Source organism: Giraffa tippelskirchi, chromosome 2, assembly GCF_054371585.1.
Source record: "Giraffa tippelskirchi isolate mGirTip1 chromosome 2, T2T-mGirTip1v1.2.pri, whole genome shotgun sequence".
NCBI lineage: Eukaryota > Metazoa > Chordata > Mammalia > Artiodactyla > Giraffidae > Giraffa > Giraffa tippelskirchi.
Genome location: NC_137276.1, coordinates 205,253,523 through 205,279,829, shown reverse-complemented (window position 1 = coordinate 205,279,829; position 26,307 = coordinate 205,253,523). Strand labels below are relative to the sequence as shown.

The window sequence follows — 26,307 nt, the reverse complement described above, 5'->3', positions numbered from 1 at the left end:
ACACCAAATTCAGACCCAAAGCCATAATTTGCTGACCCCTGATATAAAAAAAGATAAAAAGATAATTGTATTGCCTCATATTAGGTGCTTGGAGAAGGGAATGGCAATCCACCCCAGTATTCTTGCCTGGAAAAATCCATGGACAGAGAAAGCCGGGTGGGATACAGCCTGTGGGTCGCAAACTGAGTGACTAACACACACACACACACACACACACACATTAGGTGCTTAACTGTGATATTTATATATAACAAAGAGTTCATGGAGGACACAGCAGGCGAACCTCAGCAAACTGACAAGGGGAGGAGGGACATATTCCAGGCTAATGTAATAAGGACATAAAGAGAATGCAATATTGGTGACTGTTAGATGAGTTGACAGAGTGACTTCTAGTATGTGGCACAAAAAAAGTATGAAGGAGAGGCTGCAAGTCCCTGGAGGTGGTGGGCTTCATGTGCATTGCCCAGTTTGGACTTGCTATTTTAAATATGGTGGGTTCTATTGAAAAATGGGATCTTCAGAGGCTCAGAGCCATGATCAATATGTATTTCAAAATTGCATTCTGGCTCCAACGGGCAAAGGGAATTAACAGGAAACAGTGCTAATGAAGGGAGATGAAGGTAAGATTGCTGGGAGTGTTTGTAACACATCAGGTTCAGAAGATTGAAACTGAAACAAGACAGTGATAGTGACAGGAGAAAAAGGTGGGATTCGTGGCTCAGACAGTAAAGCATCTGGCTGCAATGCAGGAGACGTGGGTTCGATCCCTGGGTTGGGGAGATCCCCTGGAGAAGGAAATGGCAGCCCACTCCAGTACTCTTGCCTGGAAAATCCTGTGGACAGAAGGGCCTGGTAGGCTACAGTCCATGGGGTTGCAAAGAGTCTGACATGATTGAGCGATTTCACTTTCACTTTCACTTTCAAGGAAATACAGTAACAGAGGCAGGAATGAGGATGATGACATTGCGACTTAGGTGTCATAAACCAGATGTGGCGGGAGGTCCACAGAGGGCTCACAGAACCTGAGAGGCCTGAGGGAATTCAGTGTTTAGGGACAGCATCAGAGAAGTGAGTACAGGGGTCCAACTCACTGTTCATTCACTTACTATACTGGACCATGGAACACACACACAACACACAGAGAACATACACACACACTCACAAATACTTACTAAACTGGACCATGGAACACACACACAACACACACACACATTCACAAATAGCTAGTGAGACCTCTTCCTCATGGCATTTCTGATCCTGTTACCCTGTTCTATTTTTCCAAAGCACTCACCAACTGCTTCTACTATAGAGCTGACTTTTAAAACAATGTTTATTATTAATCTTCTATCTCCCCCACTAAATGTAAGGTTCAGAAGGACAGGAACTTGTATTGACTTTGCTCACTGAAGCAGCCTACACAACTAGAACAGTGTCTGTCACATTGTGGGTATTCAATAAATAGTGTTGATGAATAAATAAATTTAAAATTGGGTATATAACTGCCATTTTGAGCCCTGACTCTAATATCTTTATTCAACTGTTGCCTCTATAACATTCTAGAATTGTTTGTCATTTGGTAAAAAGATCATTTCTATTTGGTATTTTAAATAAATCCATTTCCCTGCTATACTATTTTTACATTCAAAAGGTTAATTCTGTATGATGATATAGGGAGTTTTTCAAATGGAACTTTGTAATTTTTAAGTCCTGCTGAAGAAACTATCATTTGGTATTGAGAGATCCCTGGCCATCATGTCCTTCTTGATAATTTGGTCTACCTAGGTTGTAAATTCCTTTAGAGCAAGAAGCATACTTATATTTTATACATGTGTATGTGTGTGTATGTGTGTGAGAGAGACACAACACATCTGTGCACAGGCCCATGCACATAGGCTGGTGCAGAACACACAGAAGATGTTCAATAAACATTTTCCTATGCTCTGATTAATGAGAAAGCTGATGTCTATGGCTATGAATATATACATGCAGAGAGGTGGTGGTACCATCAGGCATTCCAGATTTATCCATGAGAGAATGTTCTTGTGCCAAAGACTGTTTCATGAATGTCTGGTCTATGATTTAGATAGGATTTCCCTGGTTGCAAAACATGCACTGGTTTAATTCCTGAATCAAGTGGATTTATTCCTTATGAAGATCTCCCTTGCTGCGGGGTCTTTCAGTGGCTGGCTTTGTTTTACAGATATGAAAACAGGAAGCCAGTAGCAGCACCCAGAAAAAAAAAGATTAGTGTTTACTGTCAGATTCGTAAAGCATTTTGCTAAAGATGGTTAGCAGTTTTGTTTTTGTTTCTTTTATCGCATTTTGTCATACACTAAATTCAGTAATTTTATCATCAGATGGTATGTTCCTCAGATTCAGGAATAATGTTTTACTTTTATCTTTCCCAGGAGCAACTACATTATCTAACTATACAAAGCAGAGCACTCAATAGTTAACTGAATTTGAATTATAAAATGGTTTTGGTCGAAAAAGATTTTTTTCTTACATCCTAAACTAGAAGTTGCTCTTTTTGAAAAGAAAGAATTATCTTAGAAAATTCTAATGTTTGGTTCATGTAAATTATACCTTCTTTCAGCCCATTTCAGGTGACTGTCACATCAATTTGTGATTTCTCTGTGACTATACTAAAGTTCACCGAGTAATAATTACCAAAAAAAATCATAAATGTAGGATTGAGGTTCATTTTAATTAGAGGGGAAAAACAATCTCTGTGTTAACAAGCTACCTAGATTCTCCTTTTATTTCAATATACTTCCCTGTGAATGGAGACTGAACTATGTTGAATTTATAACAAGAGCAAACAAACAAATATAACCTACAACTTATGAGCCAGTGCTGTGTTCAGCAGGTTTCCAAATGAACACTTTTTCTTTGATAGTATCTGTTAACTAGCTATATTTCTTAATCTTCATAAATGCCATCACTTAATTACTTTAACTCCTTTTAATGATTTGCTAAATCAGCAAGTCTGTCTTTCCTGGTTAAAGTGCTCCCTCTGGTGTTCACTGCCCAAGATGCACCAGCTCCAGTCTAATGCATTTGTGTGTTAACATGCTTGGTTCTAAAGCAGAGCAGAATGTAGTAGTTCTTAGAGTAGTTCTAAAAGATTTAAACACATTTCACCTTTAAGTTAAACCTTTTAAGCACAGAAGGTGATGTCATAGAGGAAGACAAGAAGAAATATCTGGAAGTTCCCTTAGAATCTAAAAACCAGCAAGATAATTACCTCCCTCCACTGCTCACAGCTTCGCCTCCTCTCTGATAAGTTACTGGAATGTTACAAAAAAAAAGGAACAATTAATAGACATGTTTGCATTTATATATCAAAAGCTATTACATTCAAGAGCATCTTTCTAGAATGGAATGTTTTCTTCCTTTCTACTCAGAAGCATTGCAAAAACTCATCACAGGAAATAGATTTCTGATTCAACTAGTATTTTTTTAAAGATGGTATAGAATTAAATATGTTATTCTTATTTTCTTAATGTGTTAACAAGTTTGAAAACTAAGGAGAAGCAAACTTCAGTATACTCTTATTAAATATAATAACTACTTTCACATTCTCAGATTTCTATCTTGAATTTATTATTAGATCATGTAATTTCATGATTTTATATAAGTGGAATCTTAAATTTTGGAAAATAAAAACCTACCAGACTATTTCCCCAGAAATATGAGTACCAGTAAGACGGATATAAATGCGAAAATAAACCTTTCTCTCCACACACAAAGATGTATGCCAAATTGTGGTTATTAATTAATGTGACCTATTTTTTATTGTGCTTTAAGAAAATACTTCTCATTATATTTTCATCAGACATGTATACATAGTGAAAATATATTTTAATACCCCTGAAAGCATTGTCAGCTTAATAAGTTATGGGTATAAAATTTAGCCATGACCAAAAATGATTTGCACATAGTTAGTCAAGGGGTTAAGAATATTAGCTTTTCTGTAAATACAGACACATTTTCTAAGAACAAATATGTTTCTAAAAGCTGCCAAATTCTGCTACTTAGAAGAACTCCAGACTGGGAGTCTGTTAAGGAGAGATAACTGCTTCCAGTGATTATAATAACTGGATTAAAACCGAGGAGGCAGGACCACAGGTACATTTTTACTAAAGGTGATGCGAAAGAAGAGGACCCTCTTTGAAAGAAACAGAATAGAACAGAATATTAGGACTTGAACTTAGGGAAAATGAAAAGTTTTATCTTTCAAATGTGCTGTATATTTTGGTTACCTTTACGAATGTTGATTCTATGGATAGAGAATTGCTTGGGAGAGAAAATTGTTGGAAATCCAGAAAGCTTAAGTTAAGGGGAAAAAAATGCACTGCCAAGTCTAAAATAATCAATTGATCATTAGCATGTTAAATCATGCTGAGGGTAGAAACAGTGTGCCTATCTAATGAAACACATGCAAACAAGGCTCAGATGCACTGTAGAGTCATGAATAAACAACTGCATTGAAGTGATGACAAGCAACACCAACCATTTCTACTTCAAGTGCATGCCTGGCATGAGTCAATGAAGTACTGTCTTCCATTGTAAGTCCTTTACCCCCAGCTTACTGCGGAAAATGAAATAAAAACAGCAACACAATAGTACAACACATGCCGAACTAACAAAGGAAAGGAGGAGGGTAAGCGCAAATATATACCTGTTGGTGTGAAGGTAAAAGACGGGACTGAAAAATCAAAACAAAATATAAACCAGTTATTAAGCTGAAGAGAGAAAGGGAACATATCACATTAGTATAAATCAAGCAGACAGCTGAACATAAAACAAATGTAAATAACTAAGCCAGTAGTTCTGACACTCTGCTATGTGAATAAAACCAAATCTGAGGGTAAAAAAGAAGCTTGTCTCTGCAGGTACCATTTCGAAGCCTCTGACATTCTAGGGCAGGAGACGGGTGGGGACTGTGCTGGATTAGCCTGCGGGTGACCCCTGCTTTTAGTAGTAGAGACTTAGCTCATGGCTTTAGTACAAACAGGAATCCTCTACTATTAATCATTTCCAAACACTGGATAATGGGTTCTTAAACAAGTATTATCAGGGTCTTGCCTAACCTTATCTAGAAATCTGAAAGTAAATGCTTATTAAAGTGGACTAACTAATATAATAGGTGCACTTGAGCATTCATCACCAGGAGAGAGACAGGGATACAGACAGAGGGAAGGAGAGACCGAATGACAGAAAGAAAGAAAGGTAGAAAGAAGACCGAAAGAAGAAAGGAAAAATACCGCAAGAAAAGGAGGGAGGGAAGAAGATAGACAGAAAAGAGAAAAGGGAAAGAAGGAAGAAAGCAAGCAAAGAAAGAACGGGAACAAAGAAAACCATAAAACTGAACTGTTTTGCTGATAAGAAATGCCTGACGGCTTAACATAAAGAGTGTATTGCTACATTTTTATCATCATAGAAATTTGTGAATGGACAGAACATATAGGGGGTTTTAACTTTAATTCTGCTATTATAGTTGATACTTAGAAGCTTTCTAGAAGTAGGCTGAGCATTTTTAAAAAATAGCACACCCAAAGCTAAACAATAGAACAATAATGCCCCTCTGAAAATCTTCACTCTCTGCAGTTATAAATCTTAATCTAATCAATAATGCCTGAAATTGAACTGCAGACCTCAAAAGTAGCATTCTTGCCTCCCCCACTTTTCCTATCTTCTCCCATTCCTGGCTGTTGGATAACACCAGAGTTATTTCCATGACATTTCATAGAGGGAGGAGGCTGACTTTTTTTTCCCAAGCTCTTTACATTAATTTAAAGTAAACACTGTTCTGGTAAAGAAAGCAAGAGAATCTACATTACTCCCTTGAAGACTAAAATTTGCTTTTAAGAAATCCTTAATACACACAAACTAGAATACTGATTACTTATCATGGATCAAAAAGCTGCCAAAAATGTATTTTCCACTTCATATTTGAACGTCCACAAGAAATTTACTTTAGGATTAGAGCACTGGGGTTGCAGACTTGAATGCCATAGCATCCTTTACAACTGTCACTTCTTACCAAACCATTTTATCTCTGAGCATACTAGGAAGAAAAAAAAAAAAAAAAACCCTCAATGCTGGGGATCGAGTTTATATACTGTCTTCTTTCACTGCATAGCAGTCTCTGTCTTAAGAATTCCATTGTGTTTTCTTTCAGTCAGGTCTTTTCAGAGAGTCAATGTAATTTAGCTACAATCAAAAATTCAGAGCAATAGTAACTCGTCCTCATAAAAAATATAAAAGACATACATTTGAAAGTAAAGGTACTCAAGCAAGAATGGAGTGCCTGAACATTAATTTGCAATCACAAGGACACAGGGAAAAAAATGAAAGGTCCTTGGCAGTACTCCTAGCCAACTGCTAACCTCAGTTTAAGGAATGGAAGAAGAGATGAAAAGAGGTCCATCTAAATGAAATTTTTACAGCTGGTTCACCAAAGGACAACTTAAATCTCAAAGCTTCCAGTAATAAATCATTTTATCCACTGATGTGGGTGCACTATGTGGACAAAGGGTACAAGCAGAGGAAATACCTACAGATAAATGTAGGGGGAAAATGTTAAAAATGCTCACTATTACCCAAAGTCACACTCTGGCTTGATGTTTCACAGGACAATAGGCTCCTTCACATTGATTTCTTTTAAATACTTCACTTCCTTTTTTCTTAGGATGACCAGCATTGTTTCGGGCACAGTCAATTTAGGAATTCAGAATTCACGTTTTAAAATTGCATAGAACCAGAAATATGAAAAAGTGCCAAAAAGGCAAACTGAGGAAAGCAGAATCAAATGCTCACCCATTACATTTGTGATTATGTTCTATGATTTCTGCTTAACATGAGCTAGTTAAAAGGACAATATTAGTTTAAGAGGTTTTGCAGAAAGAGCACATAGGCATTTCCCAGCATGCTTAAAGTGCATTAGTAAGAGAAAAGAAACATTTCAGGAGGGAAGAAGGCTTCATGTCATATATTTAGGTTTCAAGACAAGAGAGAGCATTCCAGTGTTACAACTGCATAGCTATCATACTCATGGCAATAAAAATCACAAAATCCCCAGAAATTCAAAAGATTTTCCATCTAGATGTTAATTAGTCACTTTTCCTCATTCAAATGGGATTTCAAAACACGACTCCCAACAGCCCGCCTGTGCCCTGCTCCACAACACACAGACACCCACAAACCCCTTCTCCGCCTTATTTTTTGGCCAAAGTTTATACGGTAATGCATGGCCCTGACACTGTTCTCCTTTGAATGTGTGATGAGCACCCAGTCTCTTCGCAGTAACCTCCCAGCCCCCATTTTCCGTTTCACAGGCAGGGATACTGACATTTTTGCTTTAATATTGACATAGGACACATATCTGAAAAAAACATATTTAAGGATGATAATGCTAAGGCAAATGTATGTACATAAAGAGACTGCTGTGGAGCCATGGGCCAGAGGCACGTGCATTGATTTCCACAGTGTGGGTGATGAATTTGTGTTGACTCTTTCTTGCCAAGACCCCTTGTGATCAAGAGCACAAATATTTTAGACTGTTGTCTCAGACTGTTTCACAAGCTCAGAGGGATATTCAATAGGACTTTTCATTGAGAAAAGGTCTAACTAGCACTAAAAAATTCTGACTTTGCCATATCATTGCTCAGAGAAATGTCATGGCCACGCCATGTGGGAAATGTTCACTTAGGAAATATGTAGACAATTTTTTTATAAAGGAGGGTGACAGTGGGAGTGGGTATTTACTAGTCCTCCTCTTTAAATCTCCTTTGCAGCAAAAGTGTTGTCTTAGATTTATAGACCCTATAACTAGGGTGGATGTATACCCTGCCATCCAAAAACCAGGACAATTTTGAGACCCAAAGGAGCAATGTCAATAATTTAGTTGGACTAAAGAAATAAAGTGGGCCTGTGGGCTGAAAACTTACAATCACCCTGTTGACAGCCCAGAGTTGATGAAGATATTTGAGGAGAGAAGGGGGAAAGGATTATCTGTCTGAGAGCGATAACAAACTCATCAGGAAATGAAAAATATGAACCACCAATCTGCAGACTTTGAGAATACGTGGCAAAAGTGTCTGTGAAATCCTCAGCCTATTGGGCTCATCCTTAAAATTGTAAATAATTTTAGCCAAATAAACTTTCTCTTCTAAACTGCAGATACATTTTTATCAAAATCATCATTGTCCATCAACAGTATATACATATTCAGCTCTTCAACTTTAAACATAACAATAAAAAAGTACTAAGTGTTCTCTCTCTGCAAACTGAAGCACATTATTCATTCATGCATTCTATATTCATTAAGAAACAATTATTTTATAAATAATCAGAAATATAATTATTTATAAACAATCTCTTTCGCTTCACAAAGGGGAACAACACTACTTTTAAAGTTGTATGACAGTCCAAAGCTTGGATTTATAATTCCTAAGACATGGAGACTAAAAATTTTCCTCCAGGATATAAAGCAATAAAATAATTCCCTAAGAAAACAAGGAAATGGTATCATAACCAAGTCTAGACCTACCCTGGTGAAATATATTTTAAAGAAATTCAGCCTGAAACAGATAAGTCCTATTGTAGTACTGATATCCAAGTGGAGTTTATACCTAGATATTGCAATAAAATAAAAGCAGTTTCGTAAATTTTTCTACATTAAAAAAACTAATATAGGATACATATGTATATATAGATATAAAATCAAGAATAACTTAGAGTCATATACTAAAATCAAGAGTTATGTAAACATAGAAAAATATGAAAAATTTAGGAAAAGTAATACCTTTTCTGATACCCGCATAAGTACTAGTCAGCCCATTTCTCTTCTTTCGGTGTCGATAGAGCCAGATGCTAAAAACCATAAGGATGATCCAACAGGCAGCCCCAATTCCTGCGATGAATGCCGGCTGCTTCACTACGTCTGAGATCTGCTGAGCGAGGCTGACTTGGTCCTCAGGTGACACGGGGTTTCCATGAGAATCTGAAAAAGCCATCTTTGGGTTCATTCGGGGTTAAAACTCAGTGAGACAATAAACACATGCTTATATACGTAAAGTGGCCATCATTATGTTGTCAATTTTTGGACAATAATTTCTGCTTTTCATTGCAACATGCACTATTGTCAGTTAAAAGAGTTCATTCTGCATAAGAATACATTCACTTTATTTAAGTGAATTCAAAACAAATACAATAATTTTATGGAATATATTTAAAAACAAAGATAATAGCCCACAATTTCTATATTTTACTCCAGAAAACTGCAGTTCACTGATGGGATTTTCAGGGCAAACTGAGATAAATACAAATTACACTTCTAAAAAGTGAAATACTTTAACCCAAGAATACAAATAAGGAGTACTGAATTGTTGTTGTTTAGTTGCTAAGTTGTATCTGATTCTTTTGCAGCCCCATGGACTGTGTGTGTGTGTGTTTGTGTGTGTGTGTGTGTGGTGTGCATCTGCTCTCCCTCACCATTGAATAGTCTAAGACTCTTAACTACCTCAGAAACACATTATTTGAAACAATGTTCAGATGGGTCTATAAAAGTTCAAGATCATTAAAAACCAATGAAAAACTGAGATTTTGTTATCATTGAAAGAACTACAAAAAAGTCATTTTTTCTAAAAAAATGGAATTTTTATTATGTTTCTGGCCACAGCATGTGACTTGTGGGATCTTAGCTCCCCAGTCAGGGCTTAAACCTGGGCCCTCAGCAGTGACAATGCTGAGTTCTAACCACTGAACCGCCATGGAACTCTTACAGAAAACTTTTTTTAAAAATAATAACCATGGCCAGAGACAGCTATAAGAACATTAAATATGGACAAGATTATCAAGCGTTATGAATAGTCGAAAAGGCTCCTATTTTCTCTCAGCTATTTTGATTCAAGAATTTAAGATTGATGGAATTATGGCTATTAAAATTTACTTAGTTTACATTTATGTTTCAACCTACTAAGAGACTCATCGTTCAAGCCCACCATTTTGCCAAGTCACACAGAGCAGTCTGCAAAGTCTATAGAAGTCTGGAAGCTGTTCCTCTATCATCAAGGAATAACCTACTTTGTGGGCACTAAGTGATGCCAATGCTGAGGATGCCCAGTGGCAGAATTCTTACTATCTGTAAGGATTACTTACTATCTGTATCTGTAGGCTTAATGTTCTTCCCCTATAACATCTGGTCAAACAGGAAGGCGTTTGCCTATTTCATTAGAATTGGTGCTTTCTTACAATTGTTAAATCATTTGACTCTAAAATTGTTCTGCTAAAACCACCTGCTTTAAAGTAGAAACATTTGTTCCAGTCCAAAACTCTTTTTTTTTCCAGAAAAATAATTGGAATAACTCATTATTTATGAATAATATTTCTCAAATAGAAAAAAATACAGATTTTTTTCTTATTAAAAGATATTGCTTTCTGATAAGACACTGGCAGGTAAAATAAATAGCATTCCAAGGCTAAGGAAACAACCTTAGGGAAATAGCCTTTTCTATATAGAGCTAAATTGCTATGCGTATTGTGTATGGTGTGTTTTTTATTTACCTTTTTCTTAAACAGAATTCCAGATTTCATTCTACAGAGGGTCAAGGCTGAAAAATCTATTTTCACAAGCAGTTGCTGTTACCTGCCTTCAACTGTTTCTTGACTGAAAGTATCATTTCATGTTCCAGACTCTTTTATCTATGGTTATCCTAAGAGCACTTCGTTCTCTGAAAGTTCACCAAGCCGATCTATTCTTTTTATTTCTAATACACCCTTTGTATCTGATGGTTTATAGATTTCATGGCTATTTGTGCAAAGTTAAGTTGGGTGGCTTCAGATTTTATGAAGACAGCTAAGAGGGGTTCCATGCAGGCGACCAGATGGGCTTAACAGAATAAAGTGAGGTGTGACTAATGAATTAAAATGGCCCTTCTCTATCTCAGTCTTTGTCTCACTGCAGCTGAGGCTATATTAAGATATGGAAAACTGGAACACATTTATAATTTCAAGAAAACCAATTTGATCCTTAAATCCTATGATTTAAATCTTAAATAAATAAAGTTGCACATGGTCCTTTTTTCCAATTCATTTTTGAAAACCCAGAACTAGAACTCATATATTATTAAAAAAAATAGGCAAATGACATGACAATGTACAGGGTCATTGCCATGTAACTTTTAATTTTAATTTTAGTAAGTTAATACTAACTTTTCACAAAACTAGGCAACTATTTGAGTAAAAAGACCTATGTTTAGACTGTTTTCTCCCATACCTTAGGTAACACTGTAACAGATGCATCAAGCAATTTTTAAAAAATTGTTTTCTATACTGCTTAAAAATTTGGAATAAATGAACCAGAAATAAAACCATGAAGCTATTTTTTTTTTTTTTTTTGCTCAAAAGTTGTGCATATAATAATCTCTGTCGAAAAAAAAGTATTAAAGGTAAAAGATATTCTCAGAATTAAATTCTGGCCCATGTCTCCAGCAGAGGTGACAAGCTCTCCACTAAAGGCTTGAATGGTTGTCTCATAGCATAGAGCTGTCAGGGGGTAACTCCCTAGCCAGTGACCTGATTTTTCAGTGTTCCCATTCATCTGCTTGGAATCACAAAACCAAGCTCTGTGCAGCAGTGACATGCACAATTTCCAGACATGGTACCATTTAAACCTTGCCCCACACTGTGCGTTTCTTTTCTTCCTTTCTGCTGGCCCAGGGTCAACCTTGGAAGCCACATGAGCCTGAGACTCTCCACGTGTACAATCGCTGGACTTCAGGTGGACTCTGTGTTACTTTACAGAAATTCTGTAAGTGTATCTGGTACAGCAGCTAGGATTATCTTGACAGTGGAACATTAACAACAGTTTCCAAATTGAATGTAAATTTCCTTATGTACAGCAACAAAGTTCATTAAAAGTAGAATGTTTCTTAATTTTGTTCTGAGATAATTTCTAAGATGTCATCAATATTATCAACATGAAACAATACTACATACTTATTTGCGATATACGAAGATTCATGTATCTGATTCTTTTTCATAATTTAGCAACTGGCATAAAATACTGCTAATTCTTAACTTCTGACCTGGAAGGAACAAAGTTGACTATATGCTTCTCAGTACCCTGAAATTTAAATATCGTCTCTTAAACATCTCTTAACACCTTTTCTCTCCCCCTTCCATTTATAATTTTGTTGCTGTTTTTTTTGTTGTTGTTGTTTCTTTTAGATTTGACTGGTAACCGTTTGATAATTTGAATTTTATGTTTATGTTGCTATAACGAAGTATGGCAACTAAATGTTCTGCCAGTTTTTTATTCCTCTAACCAGTTTTGAAGCACATTGTATTTTTAACTTTCTAAGTAACTAGCATAGAGCATATTTCAGTACTCTTTATCTCAGTCTATCTTTTGTTATTACATGCAATATAATTTTAAATAGACAAAAATGGCAAATATAAATTGCATATTGCTCTAAACTTCTAATACTTAGTTTAAGTTTTGCATAGAAATATTTTTTTTTACCCAAACCACATCTTTCCTGTTCCCTGAGGTATCCTTTGTTGTTGTTTAGTTGCTAAATCCTGTCCTACTCTTTTGCGACCCCGTGGACTGTCAGGCTCCTCTGTGCAAGGGATTCTCCAGGCAAGAATACTGGAGCGGGTTGCCATTTCCTTCTCCAGGGGATCTTCCCTACCCAGGGATCAAACCTGGGTCTCCTGCATTGCAGACAGATTCTTTACCATGGAGACAGCAGGAAAGTTGAGGAGGTCTCATTGGTGTTCAATTAATACTATTTGTTGAACAGATGGAAAAAAAAAAATTCAATAGGACAGAAAAAGGATGACACTGAATATTTACAGCCTTTTGCTCAAAATACCATTTAAAATGTTTGTTTGGATAAGTTTAAATTTAGTTGTGATATTATAGACAGATAAAATAAAGCTAACAATATTATTTTTGTAATTCTATCGCCACATTGCATAGTCTGTGCAACTTGCATTGGTTGCCTCCACTACGTACAAAAAAGAAAAGGAGGACAACGGGTACAGTGATAAGTCTTTCCAACCAGATCCGCACTGGTACTCACCTAACTGGATGAACTGTGGCTCACTCTTCACCCCCGACCCGGCCCCCGTGCTGGCTGCCACCTCCACGCTGTATCGGATCCCAGGAACCAGTGAGGGAATAACCACAGAAAAGGTGGAACCATCTACTGTCTTGTTTATATGATACCGCGTTTCATTGCCAAGACACCAAACCTGTAAGAGGAACACGACAGTTATGTAAGTTAATCTAAAGATCAACATAGTGTCGTCATTTTAGACCTAAACAGAGTTCAGATCTATCATGAACCTAATATGGGAAGTTTCAAAAGTCATCTTACCCTAGATCTAGCTCTGAGAAGACGCTCCCTGTCAAACCTTGTGTAAGTAGTACGTTAAAAACCTCTTTGAACTTTCTTATATACTTTTAAAGGATTATATCAAGTGATTCTACAAATGTTTCTACAAAGGATTATATCAGGCAATTCTACAAATGATTCTACAAAGACCCTGGTTCTTATCAATGCTTATCAACAGAATTTGCTTTTTAAAAAAAGAACCAAAAAAAACAAAAAACAAAAAACACCTACGTATTACAAGCCAGAAAAAGATAAAAGGAACTTGCAAAAACCTGTATATATCCAGATAAAGAACAGTAACTTACCTATCATCATTCACTATTTGCATTTCTACTATGGACTAGACATAATACTAGTTGACCAGATATCACAAAACAAAAATGAGTGGGAAACTGTGTGTCTAATACTTTACTTCAACAGTTCTCTGGGATAAAATTACCTGGTGCTATCACAGCGCCACCACTTTTTATGTCAAAACCAAGAAGCAGTTGATTTAAAAAGAGAGAGAGTTTCTGAATAATCTAAACTATCTTGGCATAAACATGGTTTTTAAAAATAAAACAAGGACACATTTAGCACATGGAACTCTGCTCAATGTTATGTGGCAGCGTGGATGGCAGGGGGGTTTGGAGGAGAACGGATACATGTGTATGCATGGCTGAGTCCCTTGGCTGTTCACCTGAAACTATCACAACATTGTTCACTGGCTATACCCCAATACAATATAAAAAGTTCATAATAAATAAAGAGATGGAGCCAGGACCTATCACAGGAAGTCTTTTCCTGGAATATGTGTTCCAGACCACCAAGACCTAAAAAATAAATAAAATAAAACTGAACATAAAGAGTGAGGATCATCCTAAGATTTATTCCATCTATGGTATGTTGAACTATTATCAATGAAAGAAAAATAGCACTCTGATCTTATATTTATGGTGATATTAATTAGTTTTTGATAAAATACAAGACCTATAACAATACATACTTGATTTGAAAGAAAAATAATTCTCCTAATAAGAAAATTATCGTATGTCTCATTAACTTTGACGATATTTGTGGTAGGAAATTATTTTTAGGAAATTAACATTTCCGAACTACGCTATAATCCTTAATTTAAATTTCTCTAAAGGATTATTGAATTATTAGAGTGATCTTTTGCAATGTTGTAGATCTTGGATATGATGCATGACAGTATCTGGACTCAATTTCTATAAGAAAATGATCCATGCAGTAGTAAAACATGCTCTGTATTCGTTATGATGTCCTCGAGCAAGATGCAGGATTATTTTCAAGTAGCCTATTGTTTAAACTGTAATAGGAAATGGGATTTAAAATGAATATAAGAATGTCAGTGTCCTCTTTCACATAGGCAAAAATCTTAAATTTTTTTCTTTGAAAGTTAATATTATTTTAATATAGTTTCAATGCATAATACCAACAAATGGTCAGACTCTATACCAGGGTCTGATCATTTGGAAATAAAGAGTCCTTTGTGATTTTTTCCCCCCAATTACATTACACAGCTGAACCAAAGCCACAAACTGATTTTGTACCAGTCAATCAGGTTGTGAAAGGCATTTTATTATTTTAAATTGACCATGAAGTTAAGTGAAATCCACCCTTTCTCATTTCTTTAGGAGAGAAATGAGTTTTGACTCTTAGGGGAAAATGCCTACATTAACACAATTTTGCTTGAGAGCTGAGACATCACCTTATTTTATATGCTTAAAAATCTCTATAACAGTTTATTTTTCCAGACTGAACCATAGCATTCCAGTATTGAAATAATCTTGAAACTCATGAGAAAGTTCTTCAAAGTGTAGAGACTCTTAGCTATTAATGACTCAAAGTAGAAGATCCAATTTCAAATAGCCTAAAATACACACAGTGCGTTTATAACAGTATTTTAAATACTTTAAAAAAATGTCACCCCTTTAAATTATACACAAATTCATAAAGAGGTTTTTAGTTTGCTTTTAAAAGTCATTTTAAAATAAAATGTTATACCTAAAATTGAACTCAGTATATTTGGTCATCGTACAAATTATTTTGGTACTCAGAAGTATATTTATGGTCTTTATTTGGGCCTTACCCAAAAGTGCATATCAAAATCACCTGGAAAGATCTACCAAAGTATATAAACAAGGGCCCACAGATGCTGAATCAGAATCTTTCAGAATGGTGGCCACGCACTTATATTTGGAAAATGATTCCATAAGTAATTCTGATGTCAGCATGCAATTACCTGTAGAAGGTAAACGTGTATTTACTTTCTCAGCATCAATTTCATGTCAATAGAAACAGGTAAGCTTTCACATTTATGAGACAATTCAGTAAATATAATTTAACTAGTAACTAGAAAAATACTGAGGTATCATGGACATATAAGGCACCGTCTATAAAAATATACATTTTGCAGTTAAAAGTCTTCTAGTATGTAATGTATTTACATACATATTGAAAAAAATTCAAGTGAAATTTACTCTCTTGTGTGATTTCCCTAATTCAATCTATCATTTACTCATTTAACATAGCTCATTAAGACTGTGCTATAATGCTTATTCATTAATAGGATAAATCTCATGTCCCTAATTTAACTTTATTCTACCCTGGCATGCTTGAATATATTTGCTTGAAATTAATCTAGGTAAGCCTTTCTAAATTCAATGATTAGAGACGATTAACTTCACAGGTAAAAATAATTATTTAGAATCACTGAATTAAATCACTTTCAATATGTTGTATGTTTAAAAAATTTCATTCAAACATATATAGAAATTTAAAACTGAATTTCCTCTGAGACATAAAATTTTGTTCAGAGATGATGAAAGATGAAAACAAATTTATTAAAAAATTTTCAGGCACACTAAAATAATTTTTCCAACTTAACTCCAATGTTATAAAATTCCAAATGTGTTAAAAGAAAGAAAGAAACCATTATCTGATACAATTCATGGGGCAAACTAATTCTGCAAATGCATTTAAGCTGGATTTGGGGGGGGAAAAAGAAATTTTGATTAGCCTTTACATGTGTTGTTTGGGTGAGCACTTATATATACTGTGAACAGGTAAATACTCTCTTTTAAATTATTATTTTTTTCAAATGGCTTAAGAAAAAAGTATTTTACAATTATTGACTAAACAGGCGAGTATTTAAAAAATAATTTATGTTGCTGTGCACACCAGCAGATGGCGCCAAATATCCATGAACAATATAACCAAGGTTGCTTTTTTACTCTACATGTATTTACCTTATACTCTTGGACCATTCCATTTTGAGTATCTTCAGGAGGTGGCTGCCAACTAACAAGAATTGCAGTTCCATTTCCATCATTCTTTGATACAGTTACACTTTGAGGTGGGGCACTGGGTGCTATTAAATTGTTTTAAAGAGTAGGTTTATAAATAAGCATACTAGAAAACATTGAAAGCAGGCATTTAAACCATTAAACAAAACATATAAAGTTTATGTCTCTATATATATGTATGTGTATATATATATGTTTAAAGATGTATCTCATCCAAGTCTGATTAATCCCAAACTATTTAAATGTTTCCTCAATATTGCTAACCTATTGTTACTGTGAATCTTCTATAATCAAAGTTATATAGATTATCTCCACAAAACATTCCAGGAGAATTCCTCTCTCTCCTACCATAGTCCCATGTTCTCCCTAAAATGTTCAAAAGTATAAACAATAACCATCCATGACATTAACTATATTATAATTTACTATAATCAAAGGAACAATTTAGGAATAATTCTTGTTATTTTTAAAGATTATACTTGTGACATGTAACTTGTAACCTTTATGTAAATACTAATTTTAATTTACACAGTGGCTAAACATACTGGTTTGTGTAGAGCTGAGGGGTTTCTAGGGACATAAGGCATAAAATGTTACTCCCAGGAGGTCCTGGGCAAACCAAGACATTACTCACTTTATTTATAAATCATCACTCAAAATAACATTTGATAAATGAATGAAAAAATTAATGGAAAGACAAGCATATTGAGGATAATTACATCTTTAAATGTGAATTTTAGTTCTGAATAGTTAGATATATCCAAGATATGTCATTAAGTAATACAATGTTCACATTTGCACATGTTTATATAGGCCACTATTAAAGCAAGTCAAGTATTACAGACTTTAGTTTTTAGTAGTTCTATTAAATAACTTCTATTAACAAAATATAAAGCTCACTACCAAGACAGTTAATAATGTCACTATTACCATTAAAAAATTTCAATTAAGTTAATAAAAGCCTAATGAAAGTATTGCAATGCATAGTCATCACACATTTCATTATACTTGCCTTCTTCTAGGGTTTTGGCAAATTTAATTTCACTATCTGCTCCTTGAAATTCATTAAAAAAAGGACGAGCCTTAATTTCATAGTTGACTCCTTTTTTGAGGTCAGGGATAACCACACTATTTTTGGTTGGGGTCCTCACTTCAAAAACTAACCACTCGGATTCACCATGGTTGGCTCCAGATGGGCGGTAAAGAACTTTGTATCCTTGAATATACTGAGACTGTTGGTCCACCTATTACAATGACAAATAAAATGCAATCACTCATGCCTTCCATTGACTTTTTAGAAAATCATGAAAATTAATGTGAAAAGAGGAAAAAAAATTCTACCTGGCTTCATCTCACAGTTTTCTAGTCTATATGAAGTAGAATATAAAAAACAAATCACTATCTTTTGTAATCTGTCTACTTTTCCAGTTTAATGTATAATATTAGCTATTAATTTCTATGCTTTATGCAGAAATGTGGCAAACCACGGCAGTTCCCTGGTAGACATCTAGAGATAAGTCAGAGTGTCAAGGGGATGAGGAAACATGTGTTTTCCATTTTCTAATTTTAAAAGACTACTTAATGCTATTTAGAAACAGTTCTTAGTTAAAAACTGTCATATGTTAATAATTCTAGAAGTTATATATACTCTTTTGAAGAGTATTAGGAATATATAGCTTGTTTCCTTTGAGACTGGTAAAGGTCATTGTGTGTGTTTTTAGTCACTTAGTGATGTCTGACTCTTTGCGACCCCATAGACCATAGCCCACCAGGCTCCTCTGTCCATGGGATTCTCCAGGCAAGAATACTAGAGTAGGTTGCCATGCCCTCCTCCAGGGGATCTTCCCAACCCAGTTCATTACTGCAGCATAATATAAAATGCATGCAAGATGACGTTTTTCTCTGTTTAAAACCATTTCATAGCTACCACAACAAACAATGTTTACATTATAAGATTATCATTAGTGGGGAAGCAAGAAACAGAAATATATAATTTAACTATCTGTTATATATATGCATATTTTTCATATAATGATCTCCAAAAAGTCATCTGCTTATTAAAACTGAGATCAAATATAACAACAGCAACAATGACTCACTGTCCAGTGCACTTCGATTGAAGAGGAGGAAAGGATGGTGGGGTTGTGGAGATGCAGTACAACATTTCCCAGTTCTCGCTGGACCTGCTTGTGATCCACCCCCTGACTGGTTGGGGGAACATCTGCAACAATCCCAGAAAACTGTGTCAAAGCCTAGACAATGTTACTGACTTGAATAAAAACACGGGGAAACAATCCTTTCATTCATAGAAAATCTCAGAAAAGAAGAATCATTCCAACTGTGAAGAATAATTCCAATCTGTGCTACAGAATAAAATAGGAACTTAACCTTTTTACTAGAATCAGGAGGACAGGGCATACAGAGAGAGATAACAAGCAGAGGGCATATAGAAAGCAAAACAGAGCAGGTGGCAAAAATAACAACGGCAAATATCAGTGTTTGAGGGCTCCTCCTATCATGTAATGATCACTTTCTTGCCTAGGATGAACAGCTTAGTGCAATCCCCTCTGAGTTACATAATCCTCTGTAGTGATTCTAAGTATGCAAGAAAGGAGATATCCAGGATTTGTGACGCAGTAGATGAGTAACGAGGAGAATGGAAACACCTAAGTGAAAAGCAAGCACAAAAAGAAATTAGACACCCCTCATCTTATAAGATAAACCTGGATATCTTTCCAAATAAGATATAAGTTAGTGTTTATAAAAGGGGGTATGGAAACCACCAACAGGATAGGACAGAATAGAATTGAATAAATCTGATGAGAAAAGAGTACTTAACATCTATTTAATTGACGGTTGCTTTACTTTAATTATTGTATCCCTGTCAAAAAGATTCAATAAAGAGCTTTAAGTCTCAAAAATATCAACATTTTTAGAAAGGAGACCAAGAATACAGTAATAATTAAAACCGCTACTAGTGTTCATTTATGTTGGATCTTTTTCCCCAACAAAGAAGTATTTTTGCTAAAGTTACTAAAAAGTCTGTACTTGATAAAAGTTGCCTATTTCTACAGAGATTTTCTAAATACAGATGCTTTGCTTTGTTTACAGTAGTGTGAACAAGAGAAGAAAATTAATACTTTTATATCCAGAATTGTCCTTCTCAAATACCATATTTTGGCACATATATTCTAGACTACTTTCCATCTCATAAGCAACAGAAACAAGAATTTTAGTTTTATGAATAATTAAATGAAGAACTGAGTTTGGATAGAAAACAAAAACATGGATATTAAAAGTGAGATCAGTTATCTGGGAAAATAATTTTAAAAAGAGCGGATATATGCGTTTGTATAACTGATTCACTTGTTATACAATGGAAATTAACACAACACTGTAAATCAACTATATTTCAATAAAAATTTTTACAAATGAGGTTGGCAAGTATCTTTGATAGAGTTCAGGGAAGGCAGGCAGATGAAAGAGATGACAGATCAAGAGTGCTATTCAAGACTCTTTGAGGTAAAACCTTGATTATATGTATATATACTGAGCCTCTGACATAAACTTATAAATAAGCAAAATGAGAAAAACTGAGTTTTGGCCTCTCATACTTTATCATACATTAGGGATAGCTTTGGCTAATATTGGTCCTCAGGCCACAGACTATAGATAGAAAATACTTGATTGTAAGTTTTCCATCTCAGGTATATTTCCTTCCCCACTAGTCTCCATTGCTCGTAGAACTTAATTACCATCTATCTCTAGGGTAAGAGTGGCATTCATGGACAGAATTGGCAACTCCCCAACTCAGCAACTTGACAGCCATGGAACACTGAGAAGATTTTGTAACCTCACTATTTTTCAGTTACTTCATCTGTCAAATGGCAGTATCAATGGAAGTTACTTTGGAGTGTGTTTGTGAGAACTGAATTTCTTAAGGCATATAAAGTCCTTTTGTTGAAGGTAGGGATTGGGTCCATTTTTATGAACCTAGAATACCTAGCACAATGACATACATATAGAATGTGTTTAATTAACACTAGTTGAGTTAAAGTGAATTACTGTATGGAACACATACACATATTATACATATTAGCTTCTAAATATGCTCTCTCATATGTAAGATTCCATCCTCATGGAAATTGTCTGCCTTCTAGGAAGTATCTTCAAACATGTCAGTAATCACTTTTAAAGGTAGCTACTATAATTTGCATGGCAATCTCTAATTTCTCTGGTTGAAGTAACCTTGCTTGTTAATCCTTTCATGAGAGTTTCTAGATTCTCTTGCCTACTGTCACCATATTGGAAATAGAACATTATTTTAGAAACTTCCTCACTAGAAAGAAAAGTGGAAAGTAATGTTTAATAGTGTAATGCTGCTGCTGCTAAGTCGCTTCAGTCGTGTCGGACTCTGTGCGACCCCATAGACGGCAGCCCCCCAGGCTCCCCCGTCCCTGGGATTCTCCAGGCAAGAACACTGGAGTGGGTTCCCATTTCCTTCTCCAATGCATGAAAGTGGAAAGTGAAAGTGAAGTTGCTCAGTCGTGTCCTACTCTTCGCGACCCCATGGACTGCAGCCTATCAGGCTCCCCCATCCATGGGATTTTCCAGGCAAGAGTACCGGAGTGGGTTGCCATTGCCTTCTCTGTAACAGTGTAATATTGAGACATGTATTAATTGATTTCTTTATTGTTCTTGTTTTCCTTCTCCTCCTGAAAGAAGTGTATTATCATGTAAAAGGTCTTCCCAAAATTCAGAATCAAACTTGGAGGAAACCTTAGATAAGATTTTACCCCTGCCATTTCCCTAGTATTGGAGTTTCCTATACACAATCTTTGAGGGTGGGATTATTCAGGTCCCATATCATTATTTACGATAATTGGTCTCTTATTACCTAGAGCATATGTATTCTGTACATTCTGTGTCTGTGTACATATTCTTTAAAAAGATAGGGTTCAAGAATGCTGTGTGGACAGAATGTGGATAAAGAATAGTATTAACAGTGGCAACAACCACGTTCATTTGTCTCCAGTCCCCTCAACCCACCTGCTAGCTGCTCATATCATCTCCCTTGCATTATCAAATCTTATATTTGAGAGAGCATATTTTGATTACCCTGGGATAGGGTTACTGTGACATAGGTCTATCTGACTCCTGAACAGGTAACTATGCCCTATATCTGTGCAACTTTAACTTATGACCCAGTTTACTCATAGGAATCTCCACTTGGGGAAGACTTTCTTGCAGCCATGCTGCAGAAGCAGTTAAAGAAGTTATGCTGGGATTTCCTTGGTAGTCCAGTGGTTAAGAATCTGCGCTCCCAATGTGGTGGCCTGGTTCAAACCCTGGTCAGGGACCTAGATCTCATATGACACAACTAAGAGTCTGAATGCCACAACTAAAGATCCCATGTGGCACGCCTAAGACCTAATGAAGCCAAATCAATCAATCAGTCCATCAATACTAAAAAGAAAAATTATGAAAACAAGAAGCTTGCCCGCTTCCTGTGAATCAATTTCCAACAAGTCTTTCCTGAATTCCCTCCACCTCGGCTCTTCCCCTAACTGCTTACGCATTCTGTTTCTGCCAGTTGGATTTTCCCAGGTTCTTCCCCAGGCTCCTGCTATGGTCTGACTCAGCTCAGTTTCACTGTGTCTCAAAAGCCGTCTAAAACTAGACAGTGAAATTTGCCTCAGTGTTAACTTCCATTCGCTGGTCTTATTTAGGTGCCTGGAGTTAGAATAAGCATATCTTGCCCACACAAAAGTCTCTTAAAATACTAAGGAAAAAAAAATATCAAGCCTAGTCTAACTTTATTATTTTGGGGGCTATTTTTTTTTGCCAAGTTCTGGATTTTTTTTTCTAGTGATAAGAATTTTAGCTTTCAATGCAGCCTCCCCAACCATCCTCGTCTTCCTCTTAAATATCTTAAAATTCTACCTGAAAAAGTAGTGCTCAAAAAAGAACATACTACTCTATTCGTGATCTGACCAGTTCAGATTTTGTGCATATAATTCTGCTAAGACTACATTTGTTTTTCCGACAACTACTCACTCAGTCGGCTCTGGGAGGTGTTCTAATTGTCTTCTAACACTGAAGTCAGCCTCCCACCCACCCTGCTCCCAACACACCCAATGCACACACTCCTTTTAAGCCCAGTATCCTCAGCCTATCCTTCTACAGCTAAATTTTAAAACCCAACTACCAGTCTTTTAAATTTGCTCCATTAATTTTAATCTTGTTAGTGCCGGCCCATCATTCCAGTCTTTCGAGTTACTTAATTCTGGTTCTCTCACTCAGCATGCGAACTGTGTTTCTCAAGTTTTATGAACTTCCCTTATTTTTACTCCAGTGAAACAAATACAAATCCAATGAGAAATGACAAAGTCTTATGGTATAACATAGAAAAGAAATCTGAGTCCTGCATATTTATAAACTGGCTAATTTAACCCTTGTCCAATCCTGTGGAGTAGGGATTTTTTAGCCCCATTATATAGTTAAGGCAATCAATCCTCAGGACTCACTAGCTTGCTAACAGATTGAGGAGCTAAAAAATTTTTTGATTTCAAAACTGTATGCCTGTTTCACTGTTTTCAGTTTTCCAGCTGACATGGGTTCATTTCATTTAGGTTATTCTACTAGCTATCATGTATAAAGGTAAGTAGATTAAAATTTTTAAAAACAAGTTAACAGATAAAGCATTAACTACTCCTTATTTACAGTTGAGGATGTATTTTACAAAATCATTCATATGTGTATATGACAGAATCACAGTTAATCAAAAACTTTCACTAAGATCTACTGAGTAGAGACCACTGTACTGGGGACCAAAGTTTCAGTTCACTTTACAGCTGTCCTAGTTTCTGCATTCTTTACAAATGCGTATATAACATTGAAAACCTCAAACCGCCTTAAGGCAGGCTCGGAGACTATTAAAGCTACTGGTGAAGTGACTCATAATAGCAAATATATGCATTTGGGTGTGTTGATTTCACACAGCAAGAAACATACATGGGCATGTTCCATAGCTCGGTTTGCTTTCTCTGGGAATTCTGAAACAAAAGGTCCTTCTCAAAAGGTTGTTTATACACTCTCTAGAGAAGACAAAATGCCCAACATGGCAGCTAGACTCTCTCTCAAAACTGGAAAAAGTAATTTAAATCTTTCAGTACTTCTGTGTACAATTTGTTTCTATCACTGTAACTAAGTTTCAATTTTTGCTTTGGAAATGCACAAAGATAGAGACATTATGATTTCTCTGTATGTTGAAAAAAGAATCTTATATTTCTAATTACTACCATCTAGAGCTAACCTTTCTTTACTAATCTAATATGAATAAAGTATGTTTTAACTGTGATGACGTTAAAATAAAAGGTACAGGTTGATTCAAATTCACCTTTTTTCCAATATATAAGTTTTACCACTGCTTAAACATTAAAATAACAGGAGGAGCAAGAGGGTAAATAGGAGATAATAATCTGTTGAAAGTTAAAAATAATTCCTATTCATGAAAGACAATAAAAAGCAGTATATCCAGAATGTGGCTCAAGTGAAAAAATTTCCAATTTCAAATGTGTTTAGAAGCAGCTTCAACATATTCATTTTTCCTTGTATCTGTTTCTTTAACCCAGCTTTGATGAACACGTACATGATTTCCATTTGAGAGTTTAATATGTCATCGTTCACATAATTGACAATGAAAGATAGACCAAAGAATATACAGACCTAGATTATTCTTCTCCATGCTTTGTAGGACATTGGACAGAGGGGTTAAGAACAACTATCTCTTACATTTGTGTGATTTCCAGAGAGTATTACTTGATTATGTTTGTAATGTTCAAGACTCATCCCAAAGGTCATGAATATTAATCTCATAACAAAATTTACTTAATTTTAAATACAATTAAAGATTTTGTGATTTGTGATTAAGATGAAATCACAAAAATATTTGTGAGTAAGATTTTATATCCACATGTAGTCATATTTAAAAATCAAGAAAATGAATATATTATAAAAATATTCCCATAATATTCTTGCTCATTGGATTTGTGACTTTATAAAATGAGAAACATTTCTTTGTTATTTGTCAAGTCATGGAGTGCTTAGTCAAGAAAATAAGAAAGTTTGCAGACACTATGATTTAAAAATTAATTGAGCAACTTAAACAGATCTATTTTAAATATATAATCTTAGCATATAGTACAAATGATTTTACTTGTATAATTGTAACATCTAAAGATAAGTAGGTGTCTCAAGGCTGAGTAAATCAATATTTACCTTGTGTTTTTACTGGGTCTGATATCTGGCTTGGATCACTAATTCCATATGCATTGGCTGCCCTCACAAGGAAAAGGTAAATTGCATTAGGTTTGAGTCCTTTAATAGCAAATGTTTCTGTTTTCACATTCTCTGCTACGGTCTGCCAGCTGCTTCCAGATGCATGGCTAAGGATAGATACACAAGTTAGAAAATGCATATTTAATGGTAAATCAAAAAAGAGAACTAGGAAACACCATCTTTGCTCTACCTGAAGGCTTCTATAATATAAGACGTTGGAGTTGCACCTGAATTCAAATTTGGTTGCCATGACAACGTTACTGTATTTCGGCTGACATCTGTAACTTCAGGTTTTGAGGGGGCACTAGGGATTAAATTTGGGTCGGTGGGTCTTGGAGGCTGAACTGGAACTCCAAATTCTAACAAAGAAGAAGGAAATGAAAGATGCTTACACAGAGAAGTACAATAATGTAGGTAAAAATATCCATCCCCTACTTAGACTTCAAGACATCCACTTCATATTTTTACCAGTAAGTAAACAACTACATTTCAAGCTTTACTTTAAGGTAAAATACTATTAGATTTACCTTGGACTTCAATGTAAGCACTCCACGTTGCTTCACCACTGGGGGTTGATGCAATACACGTGTATCGACCAGTATCACCCAGCTGAGAAGACAGACGGAAAATAAATATTTGGAACAATCAAGAGCTCACTGGGCTGGAGAAACAATTATAGTTTTGTATATGGCCTATGAATATGGATAGCTGCCTTAAAATGCACTAACCAGAAGCTTCCTCTTAATTTAACATGTTTTTATTGAATGTGAATTAAAATACTGCATGAAGACAAAAGACAAATTGTTATTCTAATTGTATGATAAAGATATAGTATTTAAGTGCATCAACATCATCAATTTCTGTGTCAGGGACAGTACACGAGGTATATAACCTTAAATTCAAAGGATTGATCTTTAATACTAATTTATATTTCATATTTACTAAGTCACATAGTAAGGCTAATAAAGTATAGCCAATGACTCTTCTCGCTGTTTCATATTTCACCTGAGTTACATCCACATGGATAAAGGAGATAAACAGATATTAAAGAAAATGGATAGACACAAAATGATTTCTTTTTAAAGCATTCCCTCTTTTTACTCATTTTATTTTTCTAACCTGTAACTTCAGGCAGTTTAGCAAGTATCAAGTTAAACCCCAGCTAGAATGATGCTCTCTCTCCACCTTCAAAAGACTGACTGCCAGAAAACAAACACAGGTCACATGTTCAATGGTAAAATCCTCAG

General features: G+C 35.3%; 1 protein-coding gene across 3 annotated transcripts in view; it reads right to left on the bottom strand.

The window, feature by feature from the left end:
- The window catches only part of ROBO1 (roundabout guidance receptor 1), a 1,242,585-nt gene that overhangs the window by 49,417 nt on the left and 1,166,861 nt on the right, over positions 1-26,307 (bottom strand). For 2 of the 3 annotated variants that reach the window (XM_081552494.1, XM_081552499.1), the window contains exons 10-18: positions 25,588-25,669; positions 25,251-25,419; positions 25,001-25,167; positions 18,820-18,941; positions 17,733-17,964; positions 16,664-16,785; positions 13,098-13,269; positions 8,813-9,010; positions 3,248-3,290 (exon numbers count right to left, since the gene is read on the bottom strand). In XM_081552494.1, the coding sequence (XP_081408620.1) occupies positions 3,248-3,290; positions 8,813-9,010; positions 13,098-13,269; positions 16,664-16,785; positions 17,733-17,964; positions 18,820-18,941; positions 25,001-25,167; positions 25,251-25,419; positions 25,588-25,669 (1,307 nt within the window). Of the gene's footprint in view, positions 1-3,247; positions 3,291-4,684; positions 4,712-8,812; positions 9,011-13,097; positions 13,270-16,663; positions 16,786-17,732; positions 17,965-18,819; positions 18,942-25,000; positions 25,168-25,250; positions 25,420-25,587; positions 25,670-26,307 lie in introns of all 3 variants that reach the window. The other variant, XM_081552483.1, reaches the window with a different exon arrangement.